The sequence below is a fragment of the Natator depressus genome, chromosome 10 (assembly GCF_965152275.1).
Source record: "Natator depressus isolate rNatDep1 chromosome 10, rNatDep2.hap1, whole genome shotgun sequence".
Taxonomy (NCBI): Eukaryota; Metazoa; Chordata; order Testudines; family Cheloniidae; genus Natator; species Natator depressus.
In genome coordinates this window covers 1,139,256-1,161,022 of record NC_134243.1, presented here as the reverse complement: position 1 = coordinate 1,161,022, position 21,767 = coordinate 1,139,256, and the positions used below count along the sequence as shown (strand labels likewise).

General features: G+C 49.8%; 1 protein-coding gene across 1 annotated transcript in view; it reads left to right on the top strand.

The window, feature by feature from the left end:
• The window catches only part of HS3ST4 (heparan sulfate-glucosamine 3-sulfotransferase 4), a 129,674-nt gene extending 108,764 nt beyond the window's left edge, over window positions 1–20,910 (top strand). Inside the window, exon 2 of the mRNA XM_074964931.1 lies at window positions 19,778–20,910. Within this exon, the coding sequence (XP_074821032.1) occupies window positions 19,778–20,414 (637 nt within the window). The 3' untranslated portion in view covers window positions 20,415–20,910. The remainder of the gene's footprint in view (window positions 1–19,777) is intronic.
• Window positions 20,911–21,767: the final 857 nt, after the last annotated feature.

The window sequence follows — 21,767 nt, the reverse complement described above, 5'->3', positions numbered from 1 at the left end:
ATAATGCGTTGGAGGGGTTTTAGTTGGGGGCTGAAGGTGACGGCTAGTGGCGTTCTGTTATTTTCTTTGTTAGGCCTGTCCTGTAGTAGGTGACTTCTGGGAACTCTTCTGGCTCTGTCAATCTGTTTCTTCACTTCCGCAGGTGGGTATTGTAGTTGTAAGAATGCTTGATAGAGATCTTGTAGGGGTTTGTCTCTGTCTGAGGGGTTTTATCGCAGAGCTTGGCTGTAGACAATGGATTGTGTGGTGTGGTCAGGGTGAAAGCTGGAGGCATGTAGGTAGGAATAGCGGTCAGTAGGTTTCCGGTATAGGGTGGTGTTTATGTGACCATCGCTTCTGAGCACCGTAGTGTCCAGGAAGTGGATCTCTTGTGTGGACTGGACCAGGCTGAGGTTGATGGTGGGATGGAAATTGTTGAAATCATGGTGGAATTCCTCAAGAGCTTCTTTTCCATGGGTCCAGATGATGAAGATGTCATCAATATAGCGCAAGTAGAGTAGGGGCGTTAGGGGACAAGAGCTGAGGAAGCGTTGTTCTAAGTCAGCCATAAAAATGTTGGCATACTGTGGGGCCATGCGGGTACCCATAGCAGTGCCGCTGATTTGAAGGTATACATTGTCCCCAAATGTGAAATAGTTATGGGTGAGGACAAAGTCACAAAGTTCAGCCACCACGTTTGCCGTGACATTATCGGGGATAGTGTTCTTGACGGCTTGTAGTCCATCTTTGTGTGGAATGTTGGTGTGGAGGGCTTCTACATCCATAGTGGCCAGGATGGTGTTATCAGGAAGATCACCGATGGATTGTAGTTTCCTCAGGAAGTCAGTGGTGTCTTGAAGGTAGCTGGGAGTGCTGGTAGCGTGGGGCCTGAGGAGGGAGTCTACATAGCCAGACAATCCTGCTGTCAGGGTGCCAATGCCTGAGATGATGGGGCGCCCAGGATTTCCAGGTTTATGGATCTTGGGTAGTAGATAGAATATCCCAGGTCAGGGTTCCAGGGGTGTGTCTGTGCGGATTTCATTTGCAAATTGGATACAATTAACTTAGGCTTGAATAGAGACTGGGAGAGGCTAAGTCATTATGCAAGGTAACCTATTTCCCCTTGTTTTCCTAACCCTCCCCCCCAGACGTTCTTGTTAAACCCTGGATTTGTGCTGGAAATGGCCCACCTTCATTATCATACATATTGTAAGGAGAGTGATCACTTTAGATAAGCTATTACCAACAGGAGAGTGGGTTTGTTTGGGGGGGTGGGGGGGAGAGAACCTGGATTTGTGCTGGAAATGGCCCACCTTGATTATCATACACATTGTAAGGAGAGTGATCACTTTAGATAAGCTATTACCAGCAGGAGAGTGGGGTGGGGAGAGAGAAAACCTTTTGTAGTGATAAACACCCATTTTTTCATGATTTGTGTGTATAAAAACATCTTCTGTATTTTCCACAGTATGCATCCGATGAAGTGAGCTGTAGCTCACGAAAGCTTATGCTCAAATAAATTGGTTAGTCTCTAAGGTGCCACAAGCATGATTCCAGTTTCCTTCCTTAGTGTCCCCCTTCCCAGCTCTGCCACCACAGAGCCTTACCTGTGTCCCTGCTCCCATTTCCCCCCCCTTAGCAAAACATGATTCCAATTTCCCCACCCCATTCCCTGTTCCCATTCCCCCCCTACTTCCTGATTGACTGCAGACTATGTAGTAAAACTTGAGATCTGCTTAGCTATACCTCAATCTATCATTTTACTGAAATTTAACTAACCAATCCTAACATATTGTAACATGATTATTTAACTAATTATATCCCACCACCTTAATTAGTTTACACCCAGCAAAATTAAGTATACAGCAGACAGAAACAATCACAGAACCAGAGAAAGACCATGCAAATAAACAATAGCAAAGTGGGAACTATAATGACAAAACAATACAGAAGTGAGGATTTCACAACTACCTCTATAAAGACATAAGGGTTTCCCAGCTGTGTCTATTGATAAGTGAGTTCTTACCAGACAGAAAACCATCAAACTAAACTTCCTTTTACATCTTCTAGGCTCTTCCCTTTCTCTGGAGGTGATAGATCGGATCACCTTCCTAACAGCCCCAGATTGACTAGTTTGGGATGTGAGGAGGTGACCGGTCGCTTCCCAGCTTATGGCTGCCTCTGCTGCTTAGCCAAAGGCCTTGGCCTAAGAACAGGGCCTCAGATTGTCACAGTGAGAGAAGGCCCTATCAACAGGCAGACAGTGATTTTGATTCTTTCTTTTATACCTCTATAACTAGATAAATGATAAACATATACCTAAATTCTTAAAGTCTAGGCCTTTACAGACAGGCCTGAATATCTATATGCTAACAGCTGTCACTCCAGGGCCCTGGGCTGGAGGCCAGAGGAGTGGGCGGGACTGGATCCCCCGAGTCCCTAGGAAGGGGGTGCACAAGTCCCTTGTAAGGACCGTGAGTCCAGGATGGGGGCAGCAGGCTGAGCCAAAGACAGGCTGGGCAGGAGCCCTAGAAGGGGTTTAGTTTCTGTTAAAGACCTTGTTGGACTTTGTTTGGGACCACTGTGACCCTGGAGAGGCTGAACTTAGGGTGGTGACCCAGTGGCGGGTGGAGTTAGCGGGCAGAGAAACTGCCGGGGTGAGCATGGGTAGGGGGCCCTGGCCCAGTGAAAGAACTGCAACCCCACACCTGGCCATGAGGGGGCGCCTCACGGTGAGTGACCTGGGGCCCAGGCCCCCTGTGAATCAGCAGGGAAATGCCGCCCGGGGCGTCAGGCCAGCGTCCAGGCAGCAGACGGCGTAATGCCGGAGCCTGGGTGAGGGGGACCAGAGACTTCACTTCCACGCCCAGGCAGCAGGGCAGATGTCGGAGAGGTGCCGGAGCCCAGCTCCCTCCATCCTCCATCTGCATCTAAGCAGTGCTGCTTCGTCTGTGGGATGCATCCTGGCTGCTGCGCGTACCCGACAAGCCTTGGTCCTGTGCAGCAGGCCTGTGCTAGCTGTGGTTCCTGCACACACCTAGCGCATGGGAGCTGCTGCCTGGAGTGCCCCTGATACCGGCAGAGGGCCTGGCTGCGGGCCCTCGGGCTGGGGGCTTGCTGACATCCCTAGCAGCACTGAGACACAGCACTTGTGCAGCTTGAGCAGCTTTCCTAGGAGGGGAGAGGGCACCCTCTGCCCGCCACTTCCAGGCGGTAGGCTCAGCCCACGGGAGTGGAGCGGTGAGCCCTGGGGGATGGATTTCTCTGGCCACCTTCACCACCATGACCAGTGCTTGCACTGGCCCAAATGTCATGAACTGTTTCTAAGCGAATCTCCCTGAAGGCCGTGTGTTCAGTTTTAGCCTTAATCAAAGCCACAGGAGCCTTAGCAAAGGAAAACATATGAGTAACCACAAAGTTTCCTTCCAAAGCTCTTTATCATTTGTGTTTAACGTTTTTTAAAGCATATGTGCGAGCCATCTGAATTAGAGTAATATGCATCTATTAGGCAGCAGCAGCTGCAGGTTTTGTGTCTCTGATTAGAACGGATTGGATTCTGTGGTTTAGTGATGTGCAAAGGATTGGACTTTGGAGAGATTAAAATTATTTTCAGCATTAAGCACAGTATTTCTAAGCTAATGCACTCAGTCTTGAATATAGATTCACGGACCAAAAAGATTATAAAACATTAAATCTATGTAAATTCAGCTATAAATTTATGTTTGAGCAAATTCAACAAGAGATTTGACTTGGGGGCTTACAGCAAATAGATTTTATTTTAAATGCATATTGCAATCTTTAACTGCAGTGCTGTATTCCCCTTGAAAATTCCACGGCTGACTGAATTACCAACAGTCACAGTTGAGAGCCCAAGCAATTATACCAGAATGTGTTAATAATAAAACAGGAAAATGACTCTGTGTTTGTCTGGTCTAAAGACAAAAACAGATGTTTGCACCACATTTCAAAGAGTGGTAGTGACTGGCTCCCTTCACAGGAGACACAGTCAAGGCAGCTGAACGCTGCATCTTTTGGGTAGCATTTGTCCTGTGCATATTAAGGTCCTGCCCCTCTGTGATACTGAGCTGAAGGAGTCACTATACAAATTTTTTCTCTATGGTGGAAGCATAAAAATATAGTGAACAAAGGCTCCTTTTGAGTGGGATTGCAGGAACCCTACAACATAATGAACAAGCTGCCTACACAGATATACGTGACAGCTGTGACTGAAGCAATAAACAGGATAATCTGGATTTAAATAAGCCACAAGGGGGATTTGGCAACATGTAAATTCGCAAATTTATAAAACGTATCCTTTGAAAATTAAGAGCTTGTTTGAAACCAGCAGCTAAGAACAATTACTCAAGCACACTTCTCCAGTAAGGGTTTAGAGCTGGCCTTTGTGGCAAACTGGAGTGAGAGAAGGGGAGACAAAGTTACTGCCACTCCCTGCATGGTGGCACTTGTAGACCTGATTAGTTCAATGGTCTAACAGGAGAGAACTGCGTACAGTGAGTCTCCCCTTCGGACCCTGGAGCAGCAGATGTGGTCAGGGAGGGGCCAGGGTGGGATGCAGGAAAGGCTGGTTTGTTTTAGCATCAGTGCTGCGGTGCCATGGGGTGAATATGAAGGGAGGGATATATCAAAAGCCAAACAAGCGCCCAAACAACACGTGTGTGTTAGTCAGTTAGGACAATTCCTGGACCCCAGCCCAGGACTGGCAATAAACGTTTCCGGGTGACAATGTACAGCATAGATAAGCAGGAGCCCTCATGTCCCTTAGACACTCCGAGGATGGAGCCTTTTCATAACCCCACTGATGGGAAGCGAAGGAGTGGTGTGAAGGAAGCCTGGAGAGCAGCTGAGTGGCTCAGCTGTCCTTTCTGGCTATGCAGCGCGATGCCAATGTTAAACACAATTCCACAGCAGCCGGCCGAAGAGAACCATCCCAGCCAGGCAGGCTGGCATGGGTTAGCGTCCCGTTTACACACACGCAGTGAGAGCAGAGCTCATGGCAGGCAGGAATGGGAAGGGTTAACTGCTCTGAGGAACATGCCTTTGATGCTGGCTGTTTGGCTGCTTGACGTTTGAGACTCTTGTTATTTTCAGCACCACGAGTGAAATAGCGGCAGGTGTTTTTCTCTCCTGTGCACTCGGCACCTGCGCTGCTATTGTACACAGGCAGAGACCAGGCCAGCAAGGACGTAGGCAGAAAGTGCTGGCCAGGAAACCCAAACGTGCTCTCAGGCTGGTGAGACATGAATTCTGACCCGCCGGGAACCCGTCAGACTAACAAAGGTGAGCTGTAGCTCACGAAAGCTTATGCTCAAATAAATTGGTTAGTCTCTAAGGTGCCACAAGTCCTCCTTTTCTTTTTGCGAATACAGACTAACACGGCTGTTACTCTGAAAGGAGAGAACCGACATCCTGCACAATAGTGCCCCCGAGAGGCCAGCATGTCAGAGGTTTTCGTCCCGGAGGTGCAGCTTCAGTACGGCATCCCAGCTCTGCTTTGGCTTCCCTGATAGTCACTGCCCAAGTGCTCTGGATGGGGACTGGATGCTTAGAGAAACGTCTGTTCCCTCACACGGCACGCTTACATCCAGTCTGCTGTTTGCTTTCATCCCTGCCCTGTGTTAGAAAACCCATTTGCCTGTCTTCCAAGCAGCTCCCTCCCATCCAGTGTCTAAACCCTAAATTATTATCCCCCGGGAATTACTGGGCCAGGCCTGGCTCTAAACTGAATTACCCTTTTTTCACCCTGTATCTCAGTGCCGAGCCCAGTAGCTTGGGCTTGGAGAGGGGCAGAAATCCCTGAGCAGCTCTCCCGCTCCATCGGGGGTGCTTGCATAGGACCCAGCCCTCCCCATGGCGTGATGAGAGACTTTTATTGCTGACAGTCCTTCAAAGTCAAGCATTCCCTCCACCCTGGCCCCTGCTTGCAAGCCTGGCCCCGCGTTGGAGGCAAATCTTCCAGACCTGTATGTATGAGCTCAGCTGTGAAGCAAGAGTGAAATCTCTTAGCCGGTCCCTTCTCCTCCATCTCCAGCACCCTTCTGTCACTCCTAACTGCCCATCTTGCTCTGCACTTGTCTCCAGGTGCACAGAACTGAACACAATCCCGGAATGTGGTGGGGCTCTCAGGTGATTAGCTCTTTATTGTAATTTCTCGGCTCCTGTTTATTGTGATCGGATCAGCTGAAGGGCTCCTGTAATTAAGAGCTTGTCAGTGGCTCTTCCGTAAATCCCTCATTTGTTTGGTTTGGACTTGAACAGCTGCCAATGGAGCGGGGGTGTCCCCACCAGGCAGGTGAGGCTCTTAGGCATTTATTTACACAACAGTTTGTTTCCAGCGCTATGGTAGAGTAACACTGAGTACACTAAACACGAAACTATGGAAAGGACAATCCCTTTGCCTTGGCCTCGTCACCTGAGCACCTGGCAGAAGATACTGCTCTAACCCTTTGACAAATCCTGCAGCCAAACTCCCAGCTGGCGGGCGCCTTGTGGGCAGGAAGGGCGGATCAGGGAGGCCGTATTTCTTACTGAATTTGGGTTCATTTTCATCTCATTAGCCTTACGGTCACCCCAATAAATAAGAGGCGCACCCAACAGTCACGGCCACCAAATACACAGGAATTGTTCAGGCAGCAGCAAACCCCTGTATTCCTGAGCCCATCCCCTCCCCAAAGGCTCCAGGAACAGGTGAGTGACAGCAGAAGGCTTGGGGCAGTTTTCCTTGTACAGCGCCTAGCACATGATGTCCTGGTTCATGGTTAGGGCACCTGGGCACGACGGAAATACACAGATTAATAATAAATTGCCAGAGTCTATCCCAGAGCATCGGTGCCGAAGGCGGGCAAGCCCGGCTGTGGGCATGGCCACACGGAGGGGTGGGATTAGACTGGTGCAGGGCCCCTCGCAATCAGCGTCCACAAGCACATCTCTAGAAGTGGGCAGTGGCCAGAGGGGGGTGTGGCCAGCCTTGGTGCCAGCAGAGGACAGATTCAGGGCATTCCCAGGCAGCCTCCCATGTGCAGGAGTCCTGGGGAGACCCAGCTTTTTAAAGCTTCTGTCCCCCAGGATGGAGGCTGCCCACAGCCCTGCCTGCCCTGGGAGCGTCTCGCTGCTCAGCACAGAGGGGAACCCAGAGCTGCGCGGTGTCTCCTGGGAGTTAGATCACAACTGGACTGGCCGAGTGGTTTGTGCATGAAAATCTGCGGCGGGGGCCTCTCTTCGCCCCGCCTTCCTGGACCGCATGCAACTCGTCATGCATGCTGCCATGGATGGCTGCCCTATGGGGAGAGGGCTGGCGGCTCCAGTCTCCCGCCCACTTCACGACTCCTGGCCTGGCTGGAAGCCATTACCACTGGATGCCTGTGTGGGAGCGGGCCAGGGCCGCATTCCCAGACAGCACTGCAGCTCCTGGAGGCCGGGGAGCACGTCTCTCCCATGCTGCCTGTGGGGCCTGGCCCACGGAAGGAGACCGACGACGACGTCTCTGGCTCCAGGACTGTGCAGCGGCCTTGAGCCAGTTCCAGAGGCATTTGACGCACATGTTAGAAGGGAGCCCCTCCTGCTCATCCCACCTCACCTCCTTCCTTGGGCCCAGTCCTCGTGGTGCACCCCTGCAGCCCCCAGGCTCCCTCTCGTCGGATTCACTCAGAGCGCCGAACAGCGGCCCCGTTCTGCCATCCGCCAGCCTGGCCCAGGTGACCTTGTTCCTGTTGTCACAGCTTCTGACTCAGATTAGCATCAGTCAGTCAATTTCACCCACCCTGATCCTTCCATTTGCTCAGACGATTGCATAAGAAAACAGCCTCTCATGTCTGGGAAATTGTAAACAAGTGTTATTGCTGAGCTGGTGTCAGGGTAATTGAAATCCCCAGGATCAGTGACTCTTTGTTGTCGCCTGGCATTCCAGCTCAGCTCGCCAGGCTAGAGGACTCTTACTGCTGCTGCTTCTCGTTTGCATCCTCTGGTGTCTCAGCTGATCAGCCGTGCACTGTAGGTCTCTTCTGGAGATAGGGACCATCTTCCCCTGCCCCACGCGTTCTCTGCCTCCCTGCTGTGTCTGCATGTCATGTACATAAGCACTATAATTACACAACAGTATTTTAGCATCCTGTTAATCCACTCTCCACGTCCCAGTTTGCATCCTCGCATCTTAAATGCTGAGATTTGGGTTTCTGCTTTGGCCAGCGGAAGGAATAGCGTCTCCTTGCTGGGTAGCTGACTCTCAGGGCAGGCAGTTCTCAGCAGAGGCACGAGCACCATTGCTTCACCTGGAGGAGAGGCTTCAACAGATTTGCTCATGAACTGAGACCTTATATATTCCTTTAGAGACAAGGGAAAAGGGATCTGAGCTTCTGTTTAAAGCCTTCTAAGTTCTATCCTGTTACAAAATAATTACTGGTTTAGAGAAGGGAGATTGGGAACATCTGTTTTCTGCCTCATTATACAAGAGCAAGGGGACAGTCACTGAAATAAAAGGTGTGAACTCTAAAATCAGTAAAAGGAAATATGTTTTTATGTAATTAGCCTATGGAACTCACTGGCACAGGGAGTTGTTGAGGCAAAGAGCTTAGTAAGATTTGGAAAAGAACTGGACGTAATTCTGGATATTCTTGAGATCCATAGAAATCATAATTAATAGCAATGGATGTTGGACAGGATATTGAACCTCCTGCTTCAAGAGTTAAGCCAATTTCTAACTATTGGCGATTACGGTGAGACGTAATGTAGGGGGCAAATTTGCTACTGCAGGGTTCTTACATCTTCCTCTGAAGCATCTAGCTCTGGCCAGTGTTGGAAACAGGCTACTGGTCTAGATGGAGCATGGGTCTGACCCACAATGCTTTGTGTTGCTAGTATACTGTGGATACTGTGGTGGTGAGTGCAGGGCAAGCCAACACACAGCAAGAGAAGAGAAGTAAAATCATTGCACAAGTTTTGTTTACTCTTCACTGTTGATGGTGCATGTTGATTTTTTGCAATTAACAGACCCTGGCTCAATGAAAACAGACTAGCCAGCTCGGCTTTCGTTTCTAGTCAGTCAGTTTCCATTTCTGGTTCTCATGGGCCTGCACAATGCTGCTAATGTCTGGGTATGCGTGTTGCAGACACCTCAAGGGAACAGATGTTCAGCCCCGAAACAAAATGTATCTGATTTTCTACTATTGCTAAAACAGATGTTCAGCATTGATGTGCCGAGCAGTAATTGTCCAGTCGACCCTACTGCAGTCCTGTGAGGTCCTGGGGGAGGATTGCTCCCATTTTACTAGTGGAATTTGAGGACCAAAATTGCCACAGAAAGGGCCACGGGTTTGGTCACCCAACTGTAGACACACAGGGCCTGGCTACTTTGGGTGCTGAGCACTCATCATCGCAGCAGGAGCTTTGGGTGTGCTGCACCCCTGCCTGACAAGCAGGCCCCATGGTGGTTTGTTGAACCCCCAGAACTAGTGGCCACTTCTTAAAATATTAGCTTAAGTGGCCTGTACTGGGCCATGGGGGAGGCTGGATCAGAACATAGATGAAAACTCAGAACTCCTGATTCCCAGGCCTGTGCTCAAAGCACAAGGCCAGCTCTCCTTCTCTGGCACCAGGCAGTGGTGTGGGAAGGGTCAGGACTGGAGCTGGCCAGGGGTCTGTGCAGACAGTTTCCTCATCAAGAAATACAGTTTTGTCAACACCCACATTTGTTTGTCAATGAAAAATGGAACCGAAAGGAAACAACCTTGAATTCAGATTGCAGGTTTGAAATGAAACTTTTTGTTTCAAAATTTCCTGTGGGAAAAGCAACATTTTTCAACCAAACATTTTTCACACCGATGTTTTCGGTTGGCGTTTCTCTCAGGAAAAGCGTTGGTTTTCCAAGCAGCGCTAGTCAGGACAGAGCGACAGGAGCAGGCTGAGCTGGTGCTGGTGGACACGTGCACAGGTGCACTGTGAGGGCCGCCTCTGGCCACACTCGTTCCTGCGGCCCAGTCCCTCACTCCAGGAGTGTCCCTCTGAACGCAGCCCGCCTGCTTGCAAGGCAGAGGGAGCAAGGCTGGCCGAATCTGGCTCATGGTTTTGACTCTCTGACCCACAGGATCTCTTCAGTTGCTCGGATTCCATTGTGCCCCCGTCCTGAGTGTCTGCTATTCCCAGGTCTCCCATGAAAATCACACCGCACCTGATTAGCTGCTGCTAGTGAGAGTGTGACAAGACGCAATTCTGGGTGGAGGAGATTAGTGAGACGCTTCTCCCCAGTACCACATGTGCCCCGTGACCCTCTGCGCAGCCATACAGAGGGCACACGGCAAGGGAGGGGGATGCTGTAGAGAATTCACTGCTGTAACAGCCCGTAACCCTGCCTGGCGGCTGCATCCCCCACCACACTGTGCAGAGCTACCCAGGAATGACAGCCGGAGTGACGTGCTTCCCACAGAGTGATTTTCCTCATGCTACTTGAGCTGCCCACCCAATTGCAGCCCTTGGCTCTTGCATCCGGCCTTGCTGGATGTGCAAAACTCAGGGGCCGGCACTAGCTGTCAGCTGGAGGGGCTGGCCGCAGTTTATGACATAAGGAAATGATGACTTGACCCTGCCTTGTGCGGCTCGAGCTAGTCACAGTGCAGGCGGGAACAGGGGTGAAAGGCAAGACATGACCAGTGGGAAAGGCTCAGCTGTCATGATCTCCAAGGAGCCCCTGGGTCGGGATGACACTTAGAGCACAGGCCTGCTACATGGGGTCCTTTGCCTTCTCAATACAAGCTAGCCCAGGGGTTGGCAACCTTTCAGAAGTGGGGGCCCGAGTCTTCATTTACTCCCTCGAATTTAAGGTTCCGTGTGCCAGTGATACATTTTAACCTTTTTAGAAGGTCTCTTTCTAGAAGTCTATAATATAGAACTAAACTATTGTGGTATGTCAAGTAAATAAGGTTTTTAAAATGTTTCAGAAGCTTCATTTAAAACTAAATGACAATGCAGAGCCCCCCGGACCGGTGGCCAGGACCCGGGCAGCGAGAGTGCCCCTGGAAATTGGCATGCGTGCCATAGGTTGCCTACCCCTGAGCGAGACAGTGAGTTTCTTCCAGCCTCCTGGCTGTGATGAACTTCCCTAGGCAGGCAGTGCACCGTTGCCTGCAGCCAGACCCCGTGAAACAGCAGGACAGGGACACGTAGGCATGAGGAAGGCCCCAGGTTGCATCCTACAGATGCTGCACGACAGAAGAGGGGCGAGCGCTCAGGTGTGTACCAAGCAGGGTATAGTCTGAGGAGACAAAGGCTGGAAACTGCCAGGCCTTAAAGGACACCAGCCAAGATACAAACCCAAACTGAGCATGCCTGGCAGTGGGAGGGCCAGTCGCTCACAGCAGTTCATATTCTCCTGAAGGGGAGAAAGGGCCAAAGAGCAGCAGACTGTCCACAGGTGCCCATGAGCACAGTGATAACTGATTCTAATCCACCAGACCAGGGAGCCTGAGCAGAAAGATCCCAGCTCCAGAAAACAGGCTGCCTGCAGCCCATATCTGTGCCGTACGATCACCCGCAGCCCCCACAGTCACATCCAAACAGGAACAAAACATTGTAGTTGGAAAGAATTGTGTGCCAGCACCTGCCCCCAGACTGGCAGAGGCATTTCCCAGCTCCTACACTTCCCTGCTTCCTGCTCTGGCTGAGCCAACACCACCAATCTAGTGCATCATTCTGGGGGCTGTCGCGGCATCGGGGGAGCCAGAGAGAGACAGGGGCTTCCCTTCCCAACATGCTCCAGCTGGGGCTTTCTGCACGTTGCACTAAGTGTGAGAAGCAGCATGCTCAGGACCTGTCTCCTCTTTGTTTGTAATTGAGTCGGTTACGGAGGCAACGCACAGAAATGGGCTCTTATGAATTACCATCAAATCTGTTTTGTGGCTTGAACAACAAAACCATAACACACTGATTTCCGTAGTTAATGGATCGATAGAGATCTCTGCTAGGAGTTCTTCAGGAAAAACAGCTTGATTGGACTGTCCTGCCTGGTACCTTGCCTTTGTCCTCCACCAGGTCTTCAAACAGACTGATAATTATGATAATTACTGGTTTCCTTGGAGCCCCAGCTCCTGGAGTCAGGTGGAGATGTGATGATTTCAGCTTTCATTCTTAAAGAAAAATTAAGTTTCTAGCCCTTGTGGCTTGGAGAAAGCTTCCAAAGGTGACCCCATTGCACTCTAAAGCAGTGGTTCTCAAACTTTTGTACTGGTGACCCCTTTCACACAGCAAGCCTCTGAGTGAGACCCCCCTTATCAATTAAAAATGTTTTTATATATTTAACACCATTATAAATGCTGGATGCAAAGTGGGATTTGGGGTGGAGGTTGACAGCTCACGACGTCCCATGTAATAAGCTCGCGACCCCCTAAAGTTTGAGAACCCCTGCCCTAAAGGCTCAAAAAGCAGGAGGCAAATAAAAAGAACCCCAAATCCATTATTGTACATAACCTCATTATTTTAAAGCCAATGTCAGGATTTTTGGTGATTTTTGACTCAGTTTTTGAACATTTGGGGTTGGCAATGCTGTTCAAGACCCAGAATTGGAGCCAGCCTTTGCCCTAGACTTTCTTCTCTCTCTGTCCTGCCACCTCCCACCATCTCTAGAGCATCCTGGTGATCTTCCCCCTCTCCCCTGACATCCCTCGTTTCCTCTTTTCACGCTTATGGCTCCTTGAATAATGTCCTTCCTAAATCCTCACAAGCCAGACATCCCGGAGTCCGCTACTCTGGCTGCCCGCCCTGGCCTTCCCTCTGCCCTGGGGCTGGGGCTGGAGAAAGGCTGTTCTGCTTGTGTCAACACCTCGGCCCCCAGCCTGCCACACGCTCACATTCAGAATCACTTCCCATTTGAACATCTTGCCTAAAAACCTTCCTTTCCCATTGGCTCTCAGAGCCTGGAGGGTATTCTCCCTCTGTCCCACCCCCACTGCAAAGGCCTTGCAACACGCTGTAGGAGACACGCAGACACGGACTAGCAGGGGTGCCACCTTTCATGATTTTATCACACGTCTTGAAATATTTGGTGTTTGCCTTAAAGCCCCAGTTCTTGGAGCCAGGTGACTGAATCTCAGCTTGCCTTTAAAAAAACAACACGCGTCTAGCTCTCAGGGGTGAGGAGAAAAACTTGAAAATCTGACCCGAATGCCCCTAAAGGCTCAAAATACAGAAGGCGAATAAAAAAAAAAAACTCAGCTGGACTGGAGTTTATTCCCCTAAACCCATGATTTTCAAACCAGTTCTCTGATTTGGATGGGCCTGGCTCATGACGTACGCATGCTTGGGGTTGGCGAGACTGTACTAGGCATTCATTGTTCTGATATTGCTCAGAGTCCTTAACAGAGAGATTTCAACCACCGTCCACCAGGAGCACCCTGGTGTGTTTGGCTCACACGTTAACCTGCTGCTGGATGAATTAAGCATGAATGAGGCTACGTTACACTTAGTAAAAGTCACGGACAGGTCACGGGCAGTAAAGTAACGCTTGGGTGCTCGGGGGGGGGCGGCCCAGGACCCCCGCTGCTGCTGGGCGGAGGGTTGGCAGGGCTGGCAAATTCCCTACCCAGCTCCACGCAGCTCCCCAGAAGTGGCAACATGTCGCTCGGCGACCAGGCACAGGGATGGCCAGGGGTGCTCCATGCGCTGCCTTTGCCAGCTCTGCAGCTCCCATTGGCCAGAAACTGCAGCCAATAGGAGCTGCGGGGGCGGTGCCTGCTGGCGGAGGCAGCCCGTGGAGCCACCTGGCTGCACCTCCCTCTGCCTAGGAGCTGAGGGACATGTTGCTGCTTCAGAGCCCTCACCCCCTCCCACTCCCCAAACTCCCTGAGCCCCCTCCCACACCCACACTCCTGCTGCTGCTGTGGGGGCAGGGGGCCCGAGACTGCCCCAGCACCGGCTGCCGCAGAGGTCACGGACGTCACGGAGTCCATGACAGACTCGCAGCCTTAAGAGTGATGCGTAGACAAAGCATGGGAACAACCTGCCACTCCAGTTAGCGTGGGGACGGTACTCCTTCATCCTCCGCTCTCACTAGCGAAATGGAACGTGTTTTCCTCAAGCAAATTACAGGCTGTTACATGTTTACAACTAATTGAGCCCTTTCTTGGAAATGAGGTTATTGGGGAGGAGGAATGCATGAAAAGGTTTCTGTTTTGGCTGCATGATTGCCTTGCGTTGCTTGAGAAAACATGATAAAATCCTGCTGACTTTTTGCGTGAGTGTCCTGCATTCTCAGCATTTGGGTTTTCGGCACTAGATATTCAAATATTTTACTAGCCAGAGCAAACACTTGCCTTTCCTAATGATCTAACATAACTATGGGAAAAGGAAAGTAAACATTTATGGCATTATCTTCTCAACTGGGACTCTTCTGCTTATTCCTGAGCATCCTCTTTTGTGAGAGAAGTGACTGGGATCTGGGACTGATTCAAGGCTTGACGGGGGGCATAATAAAGTACCGTCTCTTCAGAGACCCAGCTGAACAGGCTGGCTGCAAGCTTTCTATGGTAAAGAGGTGTGTATTAGCGCAGTATTGCTCATCCATTCTCCATTCCATGGGAGAGGACTGGATCCTGTCCTCGTTGTGGGGTAGCTCTGCGTTGCTGAGTCTAATGCTCAAGCCTCCCTCTGTGAGAGTGGAGATGTCTCAGAATGTAGAGAGGGAATCTGCAGCCAGCAATGTCACTTCCACTGTTTGTAAACTGGTGTTTCTTTCTGTTATCATTCAATAAAACTAAATCAGCTCTCCAAAAATCAATAACTATGGAATGCAATTAAGCCCCTGCAGCTGAGTGCATTTAGAGCACAACTGCTAATCTGGAGGGAGATTTGATAAGAAGGAAACAGAGTATTACTCTTCAGAAATTCTTGCTAACCTGATCTTCAATATCATATTTTAACAAATTTACCGAGCCACTTAGGCTGCAGCACTAGCAGCCCGCCGTGCACCTAACTCAGGGCTGCGTGTGGCACACTCGTGAATCGCGTGAGGGCCAGTGAACTCAGCACGCTGGGGGAAATCACTTAGCTGCTGCACTCTGGAAACACTGGCCTTTTATTTGAAGGGGGCAGATCGTATCCCCCTTCTCCATGGTAGGAGGATTAGCATTTTGGTGCAGCGCACACAGCCATATGCAGGGCTGGATTCTCCCCATGCAAGCCTACAAGTGCCGTCAGTCATTTGCTCAGCTGATGAAATCCATCAGCTCTGTTCTGTCACTTTAATCTGTTCTGCTCAGTTGCATCAGACCAGCATAATTTCCAGGCAGAAATTTTAGCATTTCAGTTCCAAATTTTCTCAACAGAGTTTTCTGAAATCTATCAAGAAATTCCACGCTGCCATGCTTGGATTGTTTGTCCAGTGCAGGCAGGGCCAATGCACAGGGGTATTGTGTGCACTGAAAGCTCGCATCTGCAAGAGCTGAGGAGGGGACACTAAGCCTGGGAGTATGTACAGCTGGGCGCATACTGTAATTAGAGCTATTTCTGGCTGGTCATTTGCAAAGAGACAGTGGTGAGTGGAAGTGATTTCCATGGGAATGTGAACACCAGTCTGAATTACTCAGGGAAATTGGAAAGGTGCATGTGCGCAGGTGCAGGTCCACACATTTGATTGGGTGAATTTGCCGTGTAGATTATCAGCAGCTGTTTCTGCCGTTTGTAGTGTCTTTTGTCCAGCTGGCTGGTGTGCAATATATCAGAAAACCACAAGCACAATAGTACTTACTGAAAAAGACACTCCACTTTCGAGAGCCAATATTGTCAGCTTAGCTCTGAGTGAGGCGTAGTTTCTTCCTGCGTTGAGCTGCCTTTCTCCTCCAAACACATCTCTTCCAGTTATTTAACTGGAGAGCCCATTCTGACATGGGAAAGAGTCACAGAATCATAGAATCGTAGGACTGGAAGGAACCTCATGAGGTCATCTAATCTAGTCCCCTGCACTCATGGCTGGACTAAGTATTATCTAGACCGTGTTTGTCTAACCTGCTCTTAAAATCTCCAAGGATGGAGATTCCACAACCTCCCTGGGCAATTTATCCCAGTGCTTAACCACCCTGACAGTTAGGAAGTTTTTCCTAATGTCCAACCGAAACCTCCCTTGCTGCAATTTAAGCCCATTGCTTCTTGTCCTGTCCTCAGAGGTTAAGAAAAACAATTTTTCTCCCTCCTCCTTGTAACAACCTTTTACATACCTGAAGACTGTTCTCATGTCCCCTCTCAGTCTTCTCTTCTCCAGACTAAACAAGCCCAGTGTTTTCAATCTTCCCTCATAGGTCATGTTTTCTAGAATTTTAATCATTTTTGTTGCTCTTCTCTAGACTTTCGCCAATTTGTCTGCATCTTTCCTGAATTGTGGCACCCAGAACTGGACACAATACTCCAGTTGAGGCCTAATCAGCCCGGAGTAGAGTGGGAGAATTACTTCTCATACACCATTGCAAATCCTAGCTCTTTGGGAAACGCCCTATAGACTTAATAGAGAATCTACACATCTGTACGAATCTCTGTTAAGTTTTGTAGGTTTTTGATGTAACTTGTACAGAACCCTACAGTTTTATCCCTGTTAACTTCTACGGGACTTTTCTATAAGGAAGCTAATGAGATTTCGCTGGTCTATTCACTCATTACTATCAATATGCACAGTGCAGAAAAGGAAGGAGTTGGTGGCTCAGAGGCTGGGGTGCAAAGAGGGCTGGATAGATGGGTCAGAATAAATGGAAGAGTGGAGAGTCGTGGTTATTAGACAGAGATGGCTGGGTTGTAGGAACTGGCCTGAGGGAGACATACCGGGGGAAGGGATGGGGAGAGGCCTGGATGCAGGGAGTCCGTGGAGAGCAAGGAGTCACGCTGCTGAGTCTGAATTGGATTTTGAGAGATCAGAGCAGCTGCGGCAGTTGATGGAGTGTGGGGATAGTAGGGTCCCACCCCTAGAGCAAGGAACAGTCTGGCTACAACATTTGGGCTCCCTGTTGCCTAGAGACTGGGGATTAGGAAGATCAGGCAGGGGAGTGGTGCATGGGGGAGCTGGCAAGGCACAGAGGAATAAGGGGCAAGTCAGATGCTAAGAAGGGTGACAGTGTCCCAAAAGGGGTGAATGTCTGAATTCCAGCCACAGGAGATGTCAGGCGCAGACCGCAGGCTAGCATTCTTCACAGGAGGAACCATCAGCTGGCAGCCCTGCCTGGCGAGCCCCTGGGCATCTGTGTAAACATGCTGACAAAGCTTTAATTGCCATTTAATTGTCGCACATGGCCTTTAAAACGGGAGCGGATTTGATAGTCCGCAGCGATTGTATACACACATGCCACTGCTTTCTGCTTCAGCGCAAAGCAGGGTCTGCATGTCAGGGACTTGGCGCCTACTGGGCGTGCAGCATTCTGCGGGTGTGGGGGGCCTTGTGCTTTGCTTTGCTGCTGGGCGCTGTGCATTGTGGGATGCAGAGCGGAAGCCTGCCAGAAGCGACTGGAAATCTGGGACTCAGGATCACAAAGCTCAGCAAAAGAGGTTGTTTGACAGCAACCCCGTTTACCACAGGGGGACCGGGGTGGGGTGGGGGACGGGACAGTCACCTAGCAAACCTCTTTGCCAAAAGAACTCTTGTCTTCAGTACGATAAGGCAGCCTTGGGCCCTTCTGGCAATATGGACAACTCTAGCCATCCATCACCAGCTTCCAAAGCCTTTCAGCTCAGAGCTGGTTCCTGGAACATGCACCACACCCGAAAGGAATTCTATGGCACAGGGAACTTAGTCTGCTAGGCCATCATGTCGGGAAACATGAGCACACACTACACGTAAAGCCACGGATGGCACTGAACAGTCTCAGACACAAGGCAGTGGCAAGTTCACCTAGCTGGGCCTTGTCTAGCAAACATCTCTGCTTGCAGTTGTCCACTGGGGAACCCCACAGGAGGGCGGCTTGCCTGTACGCTGCTAGGTGGCAGCAGTGTCGCTGCGGTTGTGGACCCCGAGGGGCTGGTAAAGAACCGTTTCAAGTTATTTTCTCACCCTATGTTTGCACTGAAAACAGTTTCCCATGTGAAGGGCCTGATCCTGCAAGATGCTGAGCAGCCTCACCTTGCATTAAAGCCAATGGGAGAGGTGGGCAATGCAGGGGCTCCTCTCAGGGGATGCTCAGCGCCTTGCATAATCATGCCCTGGTATTACCTCACGAGTTCTAGCCCACTGCTGAGTGACCACCCCTCCCCCTGCTAATTACCCACTCAAGCAATACAATAATCATGAACATTTGGGGCAACTTACACCAAGCTAAACATCCCAGTGTGTGTGTGAGAGAGACTATAGCTGCAAAGTTTAAAAATCAAAAAGTTGAACTGAAAATAAAATGGGCATTTTTGTTTTATTTTATGCCCAAAACATTTAAATTTGTGCCAATTGCAAACACTGAAACAATGAGCATTGCTCTGACACTTGGCACTAATACCTGATATAAACCCCGTGCACTGGGGACCTGTTTCCTGACTGCCTTGCCCCTCACTTACCTCGCTGACGCCTGCACAGAGTGGGTGTTGAATGGCACCATTCTGGCTGGGAGATGTGTCACACACACGTTACACAGGTGCAAATCACTACGTGAAGCACAAGGCGGCGGCAGCCAGGCCTCTGGCATGCTGGGCGAGGCAGGATGTTGCACAGTTGCTCTTTCTGTAGCGGGGGGGGGTAAATTTTCCAGCTGATAAATAAACGTTCTCAAGCCAGGAGCCACAAGAGAAGAGCAGAACCCACCCTGGCCGTGAGAAGAGACCCACGAGTTCTCTTCCTGTTCCTGGGAGCGTACTGCCCTGCCAGCCCTGCCCAGCACAGCGTGTGTGTGACCTGGAGGCACTCTGTGCCCGGGGTACAGCAAAGGTCGTCAGCCAGTCTGGTACCCAGCAGATAAGGTTCAAAAGATGCTCTAATGCACATACTGAGCCCATGATTTAAAACCTTCTGGTTTGCGACATTAATCGTTGGCTTGGGCCACATGAGCCAGGCATTTACTTCTCCATTTTCTTAGATATAAAAGCTATCTGGACTGCAGATGCATTTTACAATATGATAATATGCTATCCAGGAAAGTCTTGCTACATGTTAATTTATCCAGTAGGCAAATTCCTTTTGGCTAATAAAAGTGCTTGCGCAGGAAGCTCAAAACCCAGCAGCAATTAATTATTTGACAGAGCATGTGAATTAGAGATAAAAGAAAAGTCATTCTTCCTCACACACAAGATAGTAAATAAATTTAATTATTGTACTAGAAACAAGGGATCTTATTCTGTATTAAGTTTTATTAGCTGAGACATTTAAAAGCATGTCATCATAATAAAAAGGTCTTGTGTAATCCTAAATGCACCACTTTGGTACAAGGCTTTGAAGTGTATAGACTTAATTGAGCAAATGGTAGCAGATGGCTTGCTGTACAGACAGGTATTGTACAGGTTTATTGTCAATTAACTCTTGTCTACATATGCCTATGGCAAATTGACTGTATAATGTGTTACTGAGACTGGCTTTAACACTTGATGTACTTGCCTTCCCCGGGTTCTGAAGCCAAAGGACACTAACCGGCATTAGGTCTCCAGAGATTATGGGGTAGCTAGTGTCACTCCCCCGAGGGGTGCCCTCAGTCTCACTGGGCCACAGGCTTCAAACTCACTGCGCATGGCCAGAGGGGAACCCACATGCCTGAGTTTCCTTGGGAGCTGGATTCCTACTGCAGAACTAAGCTCTCTCTCTCTCTCTCTCTCTCTCTCTCTCTCTCTCCTGTTCCTTTCTCTACAGGAATGTGATGCCCAAGACTCTGGATGGACAAATAACGATGGAGAAGACGCCGAGCTATTTTGTGACCAACGAGGCCCCAAAGCGCATTCACTCCATGGCCAAGGACACCAAGCTGATCGTGGTGGTGCGGAACCCCGTCACCAGGGCCATCTCAGACTACACGCAGACGCTCTCCAAGAAACCTGAGATCCCCACCTTCGAAGTACTCGCCTTCAAGAACCGGACCCTGGGACTGATCGATGCCTCCTGGAGCGCCATCCGCATTGGGATCTATGCGCTGCACCTGGAGAACTGGCTGCAGTATTTCCCACTTTCCCAGATCCTCTTTGTCAGCGGCGAGCGGCTGATTATTGACCCAGCTGGAGAAATGGCCAAGGTCCAGGATTTCTTAGGCCTCAAAAGGATTGTGACAGAGAAGCATTTTTATTTCAATAAAACCAAGGGGTTTCCTTGTTTGAAGAAGCCAGAGGACAGCAGCGCCCCCAGGTGCCTGGGCAAATCCAAGGGTCGAACTCATCCCAAAATAGACCCAGATGTTATCCACAGACTGCGCAAGTTTTACAAACCATTCAATGTCATGTTTTACCAAATGACAGGTCAAGATTTCCAGTGGGAACAGGAAGAAAGTGATAAGTAAAGCCAAGAGAGCAGGGAAAAAGCTATCTGCTATCTAGAGGTGAATCGTTGTCAGAGACACTAAACTCACACAGGGCTAAAGTCTCAGTCTTGTGACAAAGAGACTCTTGCAGCATCAAGGTTAAAGTCAAGCTGAACAGCATTTCTAGCTCTGAAACCTTCATGTCACAGCGAGTACAGGTTGCATTTGGGTCTGTTCCAAGCCCTCCCACTTGTATTGCAAGAATTGCTGGGGGAGGCTCCAGTGGGACAGGGGAGGCTACCTATTTCTAGCACTTTGTTCCTGGTGCTTCCTGTCAGCGCCAGATAGTCAGTATTCAGTAAGTCCTACCCACGGCCAACAAAGGATGAGGGAAGCTTATAGAATCCCAATAGCGACAAGGCAAGCCGACAGATTCAATTTCTTCTGCACTACTTTAGTTTTGCCTTGCTGGCAGTCAGGTGGTATCAGATCACACACACACACACACACACACACACACACACACACAGCAAAGCTGCAAAGAATCTATTTACAGATACTTTACTTGCATACTAGTTACACCTTGCACTAGCTACCATTTACCAAGTGCCACAAATATCCTGAGCCCGAGTCTTTTCTCACTTTTGAGTGTAACTCCATTAACTGAATAGAGTTGCTTGTGATTTCCTCTGGTCTGCAGTGAGACCAGAATCCAGGCTTCCTCTCTAAGTCCTCATTTGCTCCTTTAGATGATCACACGCTAAAAACCACTGCCATGCACTGGCACCTAAGGAGCCAGCTGAGAGTGTTCTCATGGGATCCATCCCAGAAAGCTTGGCCTGACGCATGGCATAGTCACCTAGCAGAAGGTGCAGTGTCCCACTCACAGCTCTTCCTGCAGGCAGGGAATGAACTGGCATTTCTCAGTCATTCTGGAAACCCCCTGCTTCCCCGCAGAGCAGATGGCAGTTGAGGTTGTCATTACAGGCGGCTTTTTAGTTCTTTGCTAGGTGGCCATTAGCCCAGAAGGAGAATCCTCTACTGAGTAAAACCTCATCGCAGTATCTAGAGTGGTGTGCAAAATCCAGACACAGGCCAGACTTTCAAAAACGCTGAGCAGCCGCAAATGCCACTGGAGTCCCTGGGGCTGTGGGTGCCAACCCGTGGGGCTGTGGGTGCCAGCCGGTGGGGCTGTGGGTGCCCAGCACTTCTGAAAATCCGGACTCAGCTGGGTTTGCAAAAACGTGAAATAGTCTTCATCTTTGCTCCAAAATCTGCAGAGAGAAGAAAAGGTCATTTCCACTGAGCGAGTGCTCACTACCCTGGAGAAAGCTTCATTTCCAAGTGGAAATGACAAAGGTTTATGATCAACCAAATTGGCAAATCCCGATG